The 17,497-nt window shown below is 40.7% G+C and overlaps 1 protein-coding gene across 2 annotated transcripts in view; it reads right to left on the bottom strand.

Annotated features, from left to right (window-relative positions):
- Window positions 1–17,497, bottom strand: part of Gsap (gamma-secretase activating protein) — a 91,462-nt gene that overhangs the window by 47,501 nt on the left and 26,464 nt on the right. Inside the window, exons 6-12 of one of the 2 annotated variants that reach the window (XM_020187255.2) lie at window positions 14,270–14,358; window positions 9,380–9,449; window positions 7,861–7,910; window positions 6,908–7,012; window positions 6,638–6,697; window positions 5,728–5,771; window positions 4,705–4,790 (exon numbers count right to left, since the gene is read on the bottom strand). In XM_020187255.2, the coding sequence (XP_020042844.2) occupies window positions 4,705–4,790; window positions 5,728–5,771; window positions 6,638–6,697; window positions 6,908–7,012; window positions 7,861–7,910; window positions 9,380–9,449; window positions 14,270–14,358 (504 nt within the window). Of the gene's footprint in view, window positions 1–4,704; window positions 4,791–5,727; window positions 5,772–6,637; window positions 6,698–6,907; window positions 7,013–7,860; window positions 7,911–9,379; window positions 9,450–14,269; window positions 14,359–17,497 lie in introns of those variants that run through there. The other variant, XM_074064908.1, reaches the window with a different exon arrangement.

Below are 17,497 nucleotides of genomic sequence, written 5' to 3'. Positions count from 1 at the left end.
AATGCCAGCCCTCCAGATTAGATACAAGTTCAAGGCCAGTCTGGGCTACATAGTCTCAAGAAAAGAAGACGAAGACAGAGGAGGAGGAGGAGGAGGAGGAGGAGGAGGAGGAGGAGGAGAAATACATGAACTGATATGGTGACTTATTTCTCAGAAACCAAAAAATTGCTTCTCTGGCTTGTCCTCATAAATCTGGAAGTGCCACATTTGAAACAGGGTTATTTTTCTATCCCAAAGTTGATTGTGAAGGGCAAGCCTCATTTTCTGCTCTCCAGACATTGCTGAGAAAGGAAAAAACAGACCCTTTCACATCTCTGGCCAAACAAACCCATCATTTTATTAAATAAGACATGCCACAAGTAGCCCTTTTATAAGTCATGGCTGCCACTGTTCATGAGAATAAACATGAAAAGGAATAAAGAACCACTTGGAATTAAAGTCTTAAGTGACTGTTTAGATCCAAGAGACTCAAAGCAAATTAGCAGGGAAGCGCCTCCCTGGTCCCTCTGAGCTCTGGATCTGATTTCATCCCGCCACAAGGCAAATTCACTCTGCCAATGATTCCTCTCTGCTAGGCATTATCCCCCTTTTCTTCTCCCCTAAATACATCCTGCAATGGAACTGGAGGACATCCTCTTAAGTGAAGTTAACCAGGTTCAGAAAGACAAAGGCTGCATGATTTTTGTAATATGTGGAATATAGATCTAACACAAATACAGCTATATTATGAAAAACAGGTCACAGTACGGGGAGCTCACATATGAGAGGAAGAGCTAAAAGAAGGAAGTTAAGAAGGTGAATATGATTGATGTACTCTCTATATAAAAATGAATATTTAAACCTGTTGAAATCACCATAAGAAGGGGATTAAGATAGAAAGGAGAAAAATAGAAGGGATGAACCCTCTATTATCTATGTATGCAATATATATATACATGGAAATACTGCAAGGAAACTCCCTGTTTAGCTATCTTATACCAAAAAAATGTCTTTTTTCAAAAACGGAGAACAGGAAGGTAAAACAGGTCCTCTCCGAGGGCTTGGTACCAGTGGGAGGGGGGAGGATGTAAGGAAAGAGTGTGGGAGGGAGAATGTGGTAGAAAGATCATGTACTCATGTATGAAAATTGAAAAATGAGACATGTTGAAACTATTTCGGGAATGAGGAGAGGAGGGGAGATAAAGGAGAATGATGGAGGGGGTGAATTCAACTATGATATATTATAAGAACTTTTGTAAATGTCACAGTGTACCCCCAGTACAACAATAATATGATAATAAAAATCAATTAACAATCAATTCTGCAAGCATTCAACCCTACTGGAGCAGCTACCATGTCACAAAGTGCTATTCTCTGAATCCCATGTCCATGTTCTCTCATGTCTACACACACTATGTGACGCTCTCAACCCCCTGTGCCACCCAGCCAAGCACAAAAGATCTCACCTCCGTCACCTACACAGACAGCTTGCAGCACACTCTGTGCCGCTAGGTGCAGTGACTCCGCTCTCACCCAGCCTGCCCCATCTGCTGTGAGAGGCAACGCCGGCCCTCAGCTCCTGTGCTGGACAGCTTCTGGCTTTTCTCCTTTTCCTCCAGGTAATCTTTTTCTTTTTCCTTGTGGATGTTCCCCCAAATCTCATTCCTAATGCCTGCCCTTCTGACCCTATCTGTCCCCCTCCCATAGTTTTAAATGCCAGCTACATTCTGATAGATTCCACATTTAGTCATCACTAGTGCCAATCTCTCTTACAAGTTCCAGATCTCTTAATTAACGTCTTTCTTTATTAACCCCCCAAAATCCCTGGACCTCAGTCAATGGCACCACCTTTCACCCATTTGCTGATGCCAGAAGCCTGAGAAAACTTTCTCTAATTCCAGCAAGTCTCCTCATGTCATCTCCAAAATGCATCTCACACCCACCTTGTTCTCGCTGCCCCTCCTGCTCATCATAGTTCAAGCCTCCAACACCTCAAACACGACTATGGCCTCATCCTAACTGTGGATGTCCCCACATTTTCCTGTTGCCTCCTCTGATCTCTTCTCCATACCACAGCCACAGTGATGTCTGTTCTAATATCAATACATATTAACTGTACACAGTAGTGTATTACTGCAGCATTTCCAAGCATGCATATACCATGCTTCAGTGGTATCAACCCTCCCTCCCCTCCCCTCTCACCCCTCCCCTTCCTTAGCAGTTCCTCTACTGTTTCCAACTATAGGTTGGATTATTATTGTATCATTGTCATCATTGCCTCCACATATGAGAGAAAACATGTGATATGTTTTTTCCACATCTGGCTTATAGCACAATGACCTCTAGTTCCATCCACTTTCCTGCAAATGATGTGATTTCGTTCTTCTTTGGAGTTGATTAATACTCCACTGATACCACATTTTCTTTATCCACCCATCTGAGCACCTACAGCTTGGCTACTGTGAATGTTTCTTGAGAACAGCTAGTCTGGCCAATGGCTGCTTAAAACACTTCAGTGAAGAAACATCAATGGATGCTGAAACTATCAGGTGACAGCTTGTCAGGGAGTAGGATAGTCACATGGTACCAAAGTACCACCCCCCAAAATTATTCATTCAGAGGCTAAAATGGACCTTTGCAAAAGGGACACACAGGGGTTGCCACCTAACCAAATCGACCAAACTTAGCATCTTCTAACAGTGGAACATCCTGACATCACATACCATCTGATCTGATACCCATGGAGTTCACAACATCCCTCTGAAGTATTCTCACCAAAAAACTTAACCTCTATCAAACTATTCTTCTACATCTCACTTTCATTTTATAGAAAATGTGGAGGCAAAAGGGAAAAGTTAAAGGCTTCCACACAGAAACAATGAGACAAACCCAGCATGTGGAACACTCCTTAAGGTAAAAGGACACTTCAAAATATCACAGTCATGAAAAAGGGATGAGGGCAAGGCCAAGTGGAGATTATTGTATGTTAAAAGAGATCACAAAAACTTACCCAAACATAATACAGTAATCTTGTTTGGATCCTAACTTTAAAAATTATGTATATATGGCCAGGCTCAGGGTCATGCGCCTATAATCTCTGGAGGCACTATTCAGGAGGTAGAGATAGGAGGATTGTAGTTTGAGACCAGTCAAGTAAAATGTTAGCAAGACCCCATCTCAACAATAAGCTAGGCATGATGGTATACACTTGTAATCCCAACTTATGTGGGAGGTACAAGTAGGAGGAACACAGTCCAAAAAGACTTGGGCAAAAAATATGAGGCCCTATCTGAAAAATAACTAAAATTTAAAAAGGGCTGGGGGTATGGCTCAAGTGGTAGAGTGCCTGCCTAGCAGGAGTGAGGCCCTGAGTCCAAACCCTAGTACCACTAAAAAAAAAATTATAGACATACATTTTAAAATTTATATATGCTAACATATGCACATACAAATATATAATATATACACACAAGCATATATGATTTTTTAAACAATTATGGATATTCGAATATGAAACACTTTATTGATTAATATAATTTTCTTTCAATGGTAATGGAATGGAGGTTATATAGAAGAGTGTCCTGAACCTAAGGAGACATGCTAAATTGTTTAGTAGTAAAGTGTTATGATGTCTACAATTTATTTGGGGTTTTTTTTGTGTGTGTGGTACCGAGGAATATCTAAAATCCACACCAAATAGTAACCTGCACACCAATAAAGACTGGGTCAATCTTGATCACCAGTGTGTCCCCAAACTTAGCAAACAGTAAGGACTCAATAAATGTTGGCTTAACATGTGAATACCATATAATTTAACTTTAAAGGAATATGATTTATTTTAACTATTATTTTTGCTAAGGTTTTTGTTTTGGTGGCACTGGAGCGTGAACTCAGGGCCTCAAGATTGCTAGGCAGGCAGACACTCTACCACTTGAGCCACTCTGCCCACTTAACTCTTATTTTTGATTGACATAATTATATGTATTTAAAGAGGAATACAATTTTAATCCAAATTGAGATATTAAAAGTGGCTCCTTCATTTTTAAGAGTTCATTATTTAGATGATTATTAAGGCTAAATTATCCATTTTTTCCACCAGATTCATTCCACAGAATCACATCTCTCTCCTCTCATTTTTAGGTCCCCTTTATTCCCCTCTCTCTCCATTTTCTCTGTCGACTACAAACAGTTGTGTACACCAAGAACTTCATATGTCAAGCTCTGATTGTTAGAGGTGTAGTCTACAACATGGCATTTAAAGCCAAGTTCATGGTTTTGGAATCCAAACCCATCAGTAAGGTCCCAATTCCCCACATCATTTGTGCACAGGAGCAGGTGAGAAAATGTGGATAGATTAAATACAAATCCCTCCACTCTATTCAAACAATGTGAAGAACTGCTATGAGAACAACAACCCTGCTGACAGTGGCTTCTTTCATGTAGACAGAAAACATATACAAGTATAGCGGAGGGTTAGGGCTGTCTCTCAGTGGTAAAACACATGCTTAGCATGTGAAATGCCCCAGATTCCCTCCCCACCACCAAAAGATAAAATAAAACAAGTACAATTATAATGAAGAAGGTAATTTTCACAGGTACAATCCATATACTACTTATGTACAAGGTGACTGCATTATGTTTCATTTTCAGGATCCAGATAGCTAAACAATAACTAAATTTTGGATAGAACTCAAGTATAAAGTGAGAAATAAACATGGGCCCTACCTGTATGGTTGGTGAAAACACACAGAGTTGGGTGTTCAGATAATTTCTCTTGGTCTTGACAATAATCACATCCAAAGTTGACAAGACTAAGAACATAAAGGAAAATAAATTGTTGAATGCTCTTAAAAAATACAGTCCCTCATAAATGGGCTAGCCATTATAACAGGCCCACAAAAGTGGAGATGCATCCCTAATAAATTTAAATAGATGACTCTTTTTGGATAGGAAATTCTGTATAAAACGGTATTTGTTTAAAAAAACACATGGTACATAGAACAAAAATGTGAGCCTGGCAATAGAGGAAAAATATATTACTTATAACTTACATGTTATAATTTTTGTGATTTACAGTAAATATCCTTTGAAGTATGTTTCAAAACAGGTACAACTAAATATTCATATATGATTAAATAAAGCTAGAGAAATATATAATCATTTAGTATCATTATTACTGTAATTCAGGAAGACCTTAGTTTCTTCTGTGTTTTGATGGCCTTGTGTTTACTTCTTTCAAAACTGTCTTTTGTGCGGAATATGTATAAAATTATAGTGGAGGAGTGAGGGGAAAGTACTCTGGAAAAAGAAAAAAAAACTACCTTTTGTGTAAAAAGAAAAAAAATCAAGCAATAGACTCAGATGAGCTGCAAGTGGCTGACCTGTGACATCCTCTTGTTTGGCAAGAAAGAGAGGGTTTGATGTTTGATTCTAAATGCAGCTCTCTGACCCATAGAATCTTGTTATTTATCGCAGGGAGAAGAACACCTCCATACATCAGAATCAATGGAGGTGCCCTACAGAAATAAAGGGCTAAGAAAATCAACACGATTGACTTTACATGAAAAATCCCATATTCATGCCTGATAAAATTGTTTATATTCCCTTTAGATAACAAGAATATTAAAAGAGATACACACACAGAATATCAAATTTTCCTTTTATCTGCATACCATGAATCAGGAATAAATATAATCATTTCACCAACAAGTGTCTCTAAAAAGTAATGACAATCTATGAATAACTTACTGAAATCCTGAGTCACTTAATGAGATGTCCAAGGGTGCTTCAAGCTGTCAAAAAAATCAGGAGGAAATGAACTAAAAAACGTCATTGATTAAGTGACCACAGTTCTGAAAGGGAGGGCGAGCCCGACAGTGCTGTACTTGCCTACCGATGAAGGACCCACTTAACCACCTCTCAGAGGCTCCACCACCCTCGGCACAGAACGTCCTCAGGAGCGTTCTGGAGTTTGCATGCAATCACAAGTTTGGTGTATGCTTATTTCATGAAGGGCTAATTCTTGGCAAACTTTGCCTTAAATTTGAGTGTCATAAACAGGTTTTATCATAAGATAACTGGAAACCCCAACTTTTACAAGACACAGATGACCATGTAAGGAATGGGCATGTACATGTCATTAGAAAGGGTGAGTGACCCCCCCAAAATAAAAAAGGCAGAAGGGGTCAATGAAAGTCTTGTAATGGAATGAAAACAAACTATGCTAGATGCCAATAGTCCTGGTCAGAGGAAGAAGGAAGTACTGTCATCACAAGAAAAGACTTCTGTGACTTCCAATAGCTTTTCCAGAAGAAATGCTAGGTTTTTCTAATTAAACTCTTACTGGCTTTTTCCTTTACCCTCAAGTCCACCACATTCCAAGTTCTTTTGGGTCAAATAACTTTCAGCCACTTACAGCTATCTACTATCATCTATTACCTTCTGCTAAGCCCCACTCTTAGCACCTTCAGTTGTGAGGATTTCCTGATGGCTCACGTTAACTGTGCATTTGTTACACACCTGCAGCCTGGAGGCTGCAGGAACCATTTACTCGTTTATGTAAGTGACCTACACGCCATCAAAAATGCTAAAATGTGCTTTATGATAGCAACTCTCTCAAACATGTTCTAAAACTCCCTGAAGCATTCTCTGTGCTTACCATTAAGTTAAAGCTCTCATCAGCATAAAACTGGATGCATTTGAAGACACTCTTTGATTTCTAAAAGAGAACACATGCAACAATATCACCTCCAAAATAATCGATCAAAGACACTACGAAAAGAGAAGGGGAGGGAGAGACAAGGAAGCAGTCCTGAAGCAGTGGTAAAAGTGTTTTCATTATTTTTAATAAGACTTCATTGGCTGCTCCCATTAATGAAAGTATAGTGATTAATAAGTTATAGAGGATTAGCCATGGACTAGTTTTTACCTTCAGGTCGATGTAGTATAATCTCTGTTCTGACGCATCCCACTGAGCCCAAACAAAATCCTCAGCGATTCTGTCTCTTGGCAAATGACCAGAATTTTTAATTACCTAAACAGCCAAAAAGATTTTACACATAACTATTGATAAAAGGACTTGCCTGCAATCGTTATTATCTTGCATATTTTCTATGATATGTGTAAATATTTCTATTTTATTATTAGCACTTTCCCCACACCTAAAACACACAGTCTTCCCAGAAAAGTTTTAGGTGGCACTTCTTCTTCCCAAATGCTCTATGCTATTTCATTCTTCTTCCCAGTTTAATGGACAGACTGAGGCTGGCAAAGGCAACAGCACTACCACAAATCAACAGCTGCATTAATAGAAGATTCATGACACCTTGCTGTGAACAGAACGCCCTCAGTCAGGCCTCTGCAAATAAGAAGCTGCGCACCAAAGACAGGAACTGTGATGCTAAGGAAACACTGGGACACGGCCATAAGGTGTATAAGGAATGCTGGGATTACCAGCATGTACAAGCACACCCAGCTTAGTAAGTTATAGAGTCTTATTATATTAAAGTTTTAGCAAGCACAAAAATAGGGAAACATACATATAATGATCTTATTTTGGTAAAAACAATTAATTCCCCATATGTGCATCTAAACTTGAGCAGATTTCCATGAGCAAGGCAAAGCTATAGAGTGACTCCTACAGGTTATCACTCTTAATTACCTCAGGAGACTGAGATTGGGGGTGAGGTGGAGAGAAAGGGGAGAACTGACTGCTTCCCAGACTTTTGCTTTGTTTTACATGTTACAACAGCAAGCCTGTCATTTGAGACATCAAATAAAGAAAATGTGATCTATCAATAGCATTAATCTATGTTTAACAGCCTAGAAATATAGTTCTTTGTAGAAGAAAACTCTGAAGGAAAAGGAATTTCAAATCTTTACCACTCTATTTCCATCTTCTTGGGTCATTTGGATATGAAATTGTTCAATATCTTAAAGAAAAACAGAGAGAGACACAGATAATTTAACCTGCAGGAAAAACATCAGTACTCTCTACCTAACAGTTGCAAAACAAATTAAACAACTGGTTACAAAATACAACCATACATGATAATCTCACAACATGAACACACACACCCCTTTCTCCCGCCTTCCCTTACAGTCTACTTCAAGACCCGCATTCACTAATATCAACAGTGAGTGAAGCTCTTGGTCCTTCCTGTCCCCTTCCCTCAGCAAGTGGCTGCCTCCCCTGTACCACAACAGTCTTACGTAGGGTTTATCTTCAATTTCCTAGTGCCAAACGTGTTTGTATGAATGTAGATAGAAACTCATTATACAAGATAATTAGGAGAGACATTTTTTAGAGGCCAATTTCTTTTCTTTATATATATATATATTTTTTATTATTCATATGTGCATACAAGGCTTGGGTCATTTCTCCCCCCTGCCCCCACCCCCTCCCTTACCACCCACTTCACCCCCTCCCTCTCCCCCTCACCCCCTCAATACCCAGCAGAAACTATTTTGCCCTTATCTCTAATTTTGTTGTAGAGAGAGTATAAGCAATAATAGGAAGGAACAAGGGATTTTGCTGGTTGAGATAAGGATAGCTATACAGGGCATTGACTCACATTGATTTCCTGTGCATGGGTGTTACCTTCTAGGTTAATTCTTTTTGATCTAGCCTTTTCTCTAGTTCCTGGTCCCCTTTTCCTATTGGTAGAGGCCAATTTCATATGAACAAAACCCTAAATACTTTAACTCAATTTGTAGATGGTCCTTTATTATCAGTAACAATTTATTCCTTCACACTTACCTTCTGCTTGTCTAAGTTACAAAAATTAAGGCAGAAAATTGATTAAGAGCATAGGGCCTGGAAGCCAGATCTTCCAATCACAAACCAGCAGTTTCATCTTAGAACATGAAAGACAGTTTACTATATAAGTACTACCAGTGAATTTTGTCTTTCCCAAATTTGAAAACATCATGTCATAATCTGATTTGCCTCTATTTGGATTTGGTCAAGTTAACATGTGCCCTTAAGATCTGCCATGGAATTCTAGCTACCAAAGCCTTCCCTTCCCTCCATCCAAGCCTCTCTCCTTATACCATAGCTATCTACTATGACAGACATCCTGAAGAAGGATGGACTAGAGAAGGCATAACCAATCTGCACAACTGTTCTACAAACATTCTGCCATGTGAGAAAGTTGGAAATCCATGTACACAAGAACCCATCATTCCCAGGAAAGGAAACTGAACAGAGCTGGAGAGAATCATGCTTGGGGGGAAAAGGAAAAGAGCTTCCATGGGAATTTTAGGTCTCGCCCAGACATCAAAGGTCAACAGACCCTCAGCAATGTCAAAGACATCTAGAACATTCAGTCATGTCCCATGGTTCATTAGGAGACCTTGTGCCATTCACATGCCTACAAAGATCATCTCAAGATGCACTCACATTTCTCTTCCGAAATCAGTAACAGGTGGCTCTGTGGAAGCGGATGGCTTTCAACATGTGGGTAGAGGAACTGTAAAGAGGAAATTCATCAAAACCATAACTATCATGCTTGCACAAATACTTCAAAAGTTGTGTTTGATCACTGTACTACAACATACACAAAGGATGAGAAACCACAGAATCTTGTAGAGGAATCACACACACACACAGAGAGAGATCAGGTCAAAGCAAGCAGAAGGAGGATCACTTCTAGGTTTTCTAGGGGAGTTGGTCGCAGGCACAGCCCTACCACCATTCATTTAGTCAAAGCTCTCTGTAAAGATGCTGTTTCCAACTTGGAATATTTGATTCTGAGGCCAATCAGAAGCAATGCGAACCACACCAATATATGTGTTCAAATTCACACGCAGAAAAAAAGCCAGTGGATTTGTTGTGCTACTAAATCTAGTATCTAATTTGAGAGCCTAGTAAACATACTTGCCACCACAACCCTCCAAGTTCCACATCAGACACAAAGCACAATACGACAGGGACTTTCCAGGAGACAGCAGTGAGTCACAGTGTGGCATGTGGTTGACAGTGCACGGCCTCAAAGACAGAGTAAGTTCTTCTGGAAAGGAAAACCCTAACCCACCCCGTCCCTCCTCTATGGGGCCTCCATTGTGTGTGTTCACCCACAGGACAAAGCAGGCAGGTGGGATTGGAAGCCTATCATGAAGGAAGGCCACTCATGGGATGACTTCAACGACTTGTTCTTTCATCATTGACAGGGTGACAGTAAATCACCCTGGCTCATTTTATGGCATGTACAACATCTTCTAGACAAGGTCCACCCATGAATTTTGTTCTTTTCCCCAAAAACCTTAAAAGCATTATAAAAGGACATAACCTTTTTATGACCAATTTTATAGTCATAGGCCTCACTAAAACCTAGCAATTCTTTGATAAACTATATTACCTAGTATTCTAGTTTTCATGATAATAAATCAGAGATAGAACTAAATTTCCCTTTTAGAATTGAAAAGCGAAACGTTGACACAAGGCTGGACATGGTAGCATACTACTGTAATCCCAGCTACTCAGGTCAGGAGGTCAGGAGGTTGGTTTGAGACCAACCCAAGTAAGAAGTTAGTGAGGCCCCATCTCAACAAATAAGCCAGCCATGGTAGTTAATATCTGTAATCCCAGCTACATGGGAGGCATAGGTAGGAGGATCACAATCCAGACAGACCCAGGCAAATACAAGACCCTATCTGAGAATAAACTAAAGCAAAAAAGGGCTTGAGAGTGTGGTCCAAGTGGTAGAGCAACTGCATAAGCAAGCATAAGGCTGAGTTCAAACTCCAGTACTGTCAAAAAAAAGAAAGAAATGGGCAGGAGGCATGACTCAAACAGTAGACTGTCTGCCTCACAGGCACAAAGCCTTCAGTTCAAATCCCACCCAGTACTGTCAAAAAAAAGAAAACAAACCAAAAACATTAGCTATATACCATTCCTCATAGCAATAACCTTAACTTTGAAAAATAGACCACATTATAGAATTTGGATGCAAAAATAATACAAAACTAATTATTCCTGATTTGTGAATTTGTGCACAAACAGCACACCTGCATAGAGGGTGGAGGAAAAGGCGCAGGTGAGGAGCACCATGCAGGTAAGGGTGGAGCAAAGCGAGGGTCTCATCCCACAGACACCGCATGACCTGGGGCCTGCACAGGTGGCTGGGGCAGTGGTGGCCTGCTTTGGAACACAAGGTGCTGGACAGCCATGACTGACCACTCAGAGCCTTGGCCTGGCCTTTGCACAATCAGCAAGAGCGTGATTTTAAAAGACCCATGGAGGCAGTTGCCACTCTTTCTATTATGAAGCCACCGCTTCAAATACAGCCCTACAAAAGCATGCGGAGAGTGGGGGTGCATTTTTAATGGTGTATACAGATGTTATACATGTTTGGGGAGAGTTGTGTCACAAATACAGAGCTAGGCTGAGAATTAATATCTGTCTTGGGGAGCATGTTGTGTAGGTATAGAGGGGTGCATGTTTGCCCCTGGAACTAGCTGGAAGACGAGTGCCATGCCAGTGGGGAACTCTCAAACAGTACCAGATGGGGACCCAGGTAGCACCCGCCACTGTGCTGAATCCTCTGCGAAGGTGACCAGGGCTGTGTGTGCACCTGTGGAAATGCATCCTGGAGATTCCCAGGAATGCTGTGGAGGCAGGGCCCAGTGCAAGACAGACTCGATGGACTGTGGGATGGTGTTTCTCTGAACAGGGAGAGAGAGGGGGAGAAGGGGAAGGTTTGCCATGGACAGAGGCTTGAAGGAGTTTCTCTGTCTAGAGGCACAGATGCAAAGAGCAGGAGGCAGAACCAGCTAAGATAGGGCACCTTGAGATGATGGGTGCCACTATGCCCAGCAACTGGTTGAGATGGGATCTTGGGAAGTTTTTGCCTGGGCTGGGCTTGAACCACAATCCTCCCAATCTCAACCTCCTAAGTAACTAGGATTACAGGAGTGAGTCATTGGTGCCTGGCTCTTCCTTTCAGCTTTTTAAGTCAGGGACTTTGTCACAGTGATGAATAATAGTCTGACCAACACAGTTAATTTTTTTCTCTTTGGCCTATAGATGCTGTCATGTGTTATGTACTTTTAATTTTTTTAATTGAGATAACATTCATATCGTATAGAATGTTAGATCAAAAAGAATTAACCTAGAAGGTAACACCCACACACAGGAAATTAATGTGAGTCAATGCCCTGTATAGCTATCCTTATCTCAACCAGCAAAACCCCTTGTTCCTTCCTATTATTGCTTATACTCTCTCTACAACAAAATTAGAAATAAGGGCAAAATAGTTTCTGCTGGGTATTGGTGGGGGAGAGGGAGGGGGCAGAGTGGGTGGTAAGGGAGGGGGTGGGGGCAGGGGGGAGAAATGACCCAAGCCTTGTATGCACATATGAATAATAAAAGAAAAATGAAAAAAAATAAAGAAAGAAAGAATACCAATTCTTCACAAACTATTGCAAGAAACAGAAGAGGAGGGAACACTTTCCAATTCATTTGGTAAGATTAGTATTGTGAAAATAAATAAATAAATAAAATACAATTCTATGACAAAAGGAAAAAAAATATCGTATAAAATTCACCATTTTACTACTTTAAAGTACACATTTTCCAGTAGCTTTAATCTACTCACAATGTTGTATAACCATATCCTTATAAAAACTTTTCCTATGCTACAATTCTCATTAGCTCCCCCACACCCTCAATACTGTCTCTATCAACTGCCTGGTAGAGAGTGATGAAGGTGAAACCCAAAAACAAGCCAGAAAAGGGAAGTGTGGGCAGCACTGGTGACAGGGCAGACAGAGGGGCTTCCTAGGGAGGACACACAGCATGGGAGCCCCAGCTGGGCCCTGCCAGGAAGCCACAAGAGCAGTAGTCAAAATACATAGCCAGAGGACTGACTGGCAGTGGAGGACCCAGGCAGAGGAGAGCCAAGACCTCTCCTTACGCACGCTGGAAAACAGAGCACCACTCGCTGCAGGCCAAGGGTGGAGGAAGAGACAGATACTTCCAGTGAGATCAGTTGACCCCAGATAGACCAAAAAGAATGTTTTGGCCCTGTAACAGAATGTGAACTTAGACACAAGTAATTACACATAAAGTTGATTCCGATTATTGTGGTAGTTATGTTCTGTAATTGAACACTAAACTGCTCCTAGGGCTAATCCAAGACTAAATTACTATGAGTTTCTGTTCATAATGTTTGTCAACAGATGAATACATAACCTGGCCTTATGTGTGTTTCTGTTTAAAGAACCTTATGTCATATCTATTGTTGATTCATTAACATTGAGTTCACGGTCCACAGCATTACAATTCATGCCCGAATGAAGATTAAACAACACATATTTGCTCTGTAAGGCACATCATAGCCTTCTTGCTCTAAGAACAGTAAACAGTACTTCAGCATGACACTGAAAGGCCAAGTAAAATTGCTAACAAAAAGCACAAAAATTCAAAAACACAACACTGGACAGTGACACTTGTCTACAGCACTTGCCTAGACTGAGAGTTGTAACAACAAGACAGACCACTGCCTGGTTCAACCTCAGCTGGGAACGTGCAAGCCAGGTGACCTGATTTTTTTTTTTTCCTTTTTTGCCACTCAGCACTTGCCTACAAATGACTGGCAAAGTGCCACGAGCATTAATTTTGAGTTACAGATAAACTTTAGCAAGTAGGAGAATTGGAAACATGGAATCTGTGAATAAAGAAGATTGACTAAGGCTGTGTATGTAGTGCACACCTGTAACGACAGAACTTGGGAAGTACAGGCAGGAGAATTGTGAGTTTGAGGACTGCCTTGGCTACATATAAGACCCTGTCTCAAAAGAAGGAGGGGAAGGAGGAAGGAGGAAGAGAGTGAAGGAAGAAAAGAGAAAGAAGGAGGAGAAGGTAAAGGGGGAGAGAAGAAGGGAAGGGAAGAGAAGGAGGAGAAGGAGAACAATTAGTCCATTGCTTCTGCATCGATTCAGGAATTTATTAAATCATTCAGTCATAGATAATCTGTCAACCATGTGAGTACATGAAATAAACTACTTTAAAGCTTGCTAAAAATGTGTTTTAGTGTTTGCTATTCTAACATGTAAAAACGTTGCCTTACTATCAGACGAGCCCTGGTGTAGCAGAATCAGAGAAGCCAGGTCTGAATTCCTAATAACCACATTTGCAAAGGAAGAGCTGTGCTCTCAGCCCTCCCTGGCACAAGACTGCTCGGAGGACTAAATGTGACAGTGTGTGGGAAAGCACCTGGTAAACATCTTGTCCCCTAGGTTTCGTGCCGTCTGACTCATGAGAACAGAGACAAATGACAAACTTACTTACCTGTACCCAAATAGAGCTATCCACTGCTTTGAGAACCCTCACATTGTTTACAGGGTGGATTTCTACCAGCAAAGTTAAGCATTTGGATCCTGCAGAGAAAAGGAGGTTTTTAGTAAGAAAGGTTAGACTATAATAGGCCATCTTTTCCAAAGCAAATAGGAAGAGGAATTCCTGGAATGTCCTATCACACAATTACAAACTAACAACATAATTCTACCATCATCTAAAGTACCTTGAGTTGACATAAACTATGGTTCTAGCACTAGTTCCACTCTTCAGGGAAATGTGGTGACTCCCAGACCCCAAAAGAGCAATCAGCCTTGAAAAAGACCTGCCTTCCATGCCCTCAGACCCCCAAAAGAAACTATTTTATGATGAGAACGATGGGACACTCAGAAAATACCAGTGTCAAAGGGAAGTTTGGAGCAGTTCTGAATATGGCAGACACTGGGGGAGGAAAGCATCACATTTAAAATATAAGTAGTTTCTGAGATAGATTCTATGACTCACTTCGCACTCCAGCAGTACCTGAGAGGGCCTGACAAACTGAACTCCATTGGGTACCACTTCCCTCCTAAACTATCTTGATTCTAAGATTTGCCAATAAGTGTGTCTCAACTTTGAAAATGTGTGTCCTATTATATTAGCTATTTCTTAAAGAAAAGTAGTTTTCTTAAAGTTTACTTTGACATGTCTTAAAAGCAAAGTAGGGGCTTTGGATGTGGCTCAGTGGTAGAATATTTGACTAGCATGTTTGAGGCCCTAGGTTTGACCCCAAACACTTCAGACACACACACACACACACACACCACACACACATCCAAAGATAGAAAACATCACAAGGCAAAAATTCGTGTGGGTGGAGTAAGGAACTCCACCAGTCATTTTTAGCACAGCTTCACAGGCCTCTAAGTCCAATAAATAGAACTCAACTCAGTGTCACTCTTCTGCAGCGCAATGGCAAATAGTGTTTGTGTATGAAATATAAAGACTTTCCTGATGCGTGAACATATAGCTGACAGACATGAGCTATCACTAGGACAGCAGCTGAGTTTCCCTCAGAGCAGTGGTACAGCAGCACTGACAATGACCCGTTTAGGTCCTCAGAGTCACAACTGAGCAAGTGGCATAAAAATCAGTAGTTAAGAGAAAGCCTGTGGGCATGAGCTAGAAGTGGGTCACCACAGACATCCAAGTTTAGGTCAAAGGTTCCCCTCCCCGAGGATTAAACCCTGGAAAAGAAAGTGTTGCCTTATATCTAATTTCTTAAGACTCTAATAGAACAATTTGGGGATGGCACAGCAGCCATCAGTATTTAAGAAAGTAACCTGACAATACTGCTCTTTCTTAAAAATACAGCAAAGAACATAAAACGGTTTCTAGAATACAGCCTAACAATTACGAAGACTGGATATTTCTATTAACTTTTTTTTCTTTTTGGCAGTACTGGGGATCTAACGCAGAGTTAAAAAGCTTGCTAGGCAAGCTCTCTACCACTTGAGCCACACTCCCAGCCCTTTTGCTTTTATTTTGTTTTTTTCAGATAAGATCCGCTTTTGCCCGAGCTATCCTCCCACCATGATCCTCCGACCTCCACCTCCTGGTATGGAACCAGGGTCAAGAGCCATCACCCCAGGCTTTATCAACATATCTTTTAAAGAGCACTTAAAAAACAAGACAGCACGTGAGTTATTGTGTGGAATCACAAATATACAACTGTAGAATGAAAATCATATGTCTGGAAAGTAAGTACTTATGAGTACTAGTGCCAGGATGATCGTACGTCAATTCCAAAGGGCTATATTCCCAATAACTGGGATGGGGGCAAAGGTGAGTGATTTTGAAGTCTGCTTTGTGACTCAAAAACTGGCTCCATGGAAGACACATGTCAAAGATGCTCGTGAAGAAGACTAAAATAGAAATGTTCTCTGAAAGGTAAGAATGAGAAAGAAAAGCAATTTCCTTATTGATATGCTATTTTAAATGTGTATAACTAAATTAATACATTAAATAGTACAAACTGGCATTCAATTATCTCTTGCCCTAAAAGTTCATATAGCCCAGTTGGAAAAAATCCACAGCTTTGGGGTTGGGAGGTGGGAGAAACCGGGAAAACTCTTACACTGGAAAAAGAAGGAATCTGCTTATTTACATTTGGTCTTATTTGGCATGAATTTATACTCAAATAAGATAACTAGCTATTGGCTAAATTCCCTTACCTTCAAAAACAGAAGCCATCTTCCTCCACTAATTTTCCCTTTTTCAGTACATCCCAGGCATTCACCTAATGTAACTAGCATAGTGGTTAATAGTGACTTTTGCAAACAGGAGCTTCTCTCAATAACATACCAGTGCTTTCACAGCAAAGCAGAAGTCGCTCTAACTTAAGATTCTGGAGACAATCATTCTGGTCTCAGCTCTGCCACTAATGCGACATTTTTTCAGCAAATCATCCAGTTTTCCTAGGCCTCAAAGCCTTGTCATTAAAAATATAAAATGAAAACTATAGAACCAGATTATTTCTACAATCACATTCCAACATAAAATCCCCCATAATTCCATGAGGTGCTAACTTTGTAGTAAGGATGTAGAAAATCCAGATTTCAGTGGCATCTGTGAGGGCATCATTGAAAAGGAAGACAGAACCAGGTAGATACGGATATTGCGGGAAGAGAGTCAACAAGATCAGAGCACAGAGTTGAGCCTGACATGGGCAGGTGAACAGTGGGCAAAAGACATAGGTAAGGGTTCATCTCAAGAAAAAGTTGGGAGAGTGTGGTAAAGCCTGGCTCTGGAGGAGCTCTGGTTACTGGAGCTCTTGAGGAAACCACAGTTGTGTGGAGCATCATATAACTGCCTTGATGGTACACGGGGCACTGGGTTCTGCCTCACTGGCAGTGGGACCCCCAAACACATGTTCACTCCAATTGCTGCCCAGTGGGGATTTACTGTGCCTTGTGGCAAATGCAACTCAACAGGAGAGGCTGAAGAGGATAGGCCAGTTTCCTGTGGAAGGCCATTTTCTAAACAAAACATCAACCCTGCTACAGCCACAGCCAAAGAGAGAAGCACTGTTGATCAAAACTGCATTGTAAAGTATGTGGACCAAAGAACTATTTCATTTGAAAGATATTAGTTTGTCTCTTTTGCAATAAAATAAACTCACTTTAAGTGACAAAGTATTAAGCAACACCTGTAAGCAAACTGTTTTTATAATCTGTTTTTATA

Source organism: Castor canadensis, chromosome 2, assembly GCF_047511655.1.
Source record: "Castor canadensis chromosome 2, mCasCan1.hap1v2, whole genome shotgun sequence".
Classification (NCBI taxonomy): Eukaryota; Metazoa; Chordata; class Mammalia; order Rodentia; family Castoridae; genus Castor; species Castor canadensis.
This window is presented reverse-complemented; position numbering and strand designations above follow the sequence as displayed.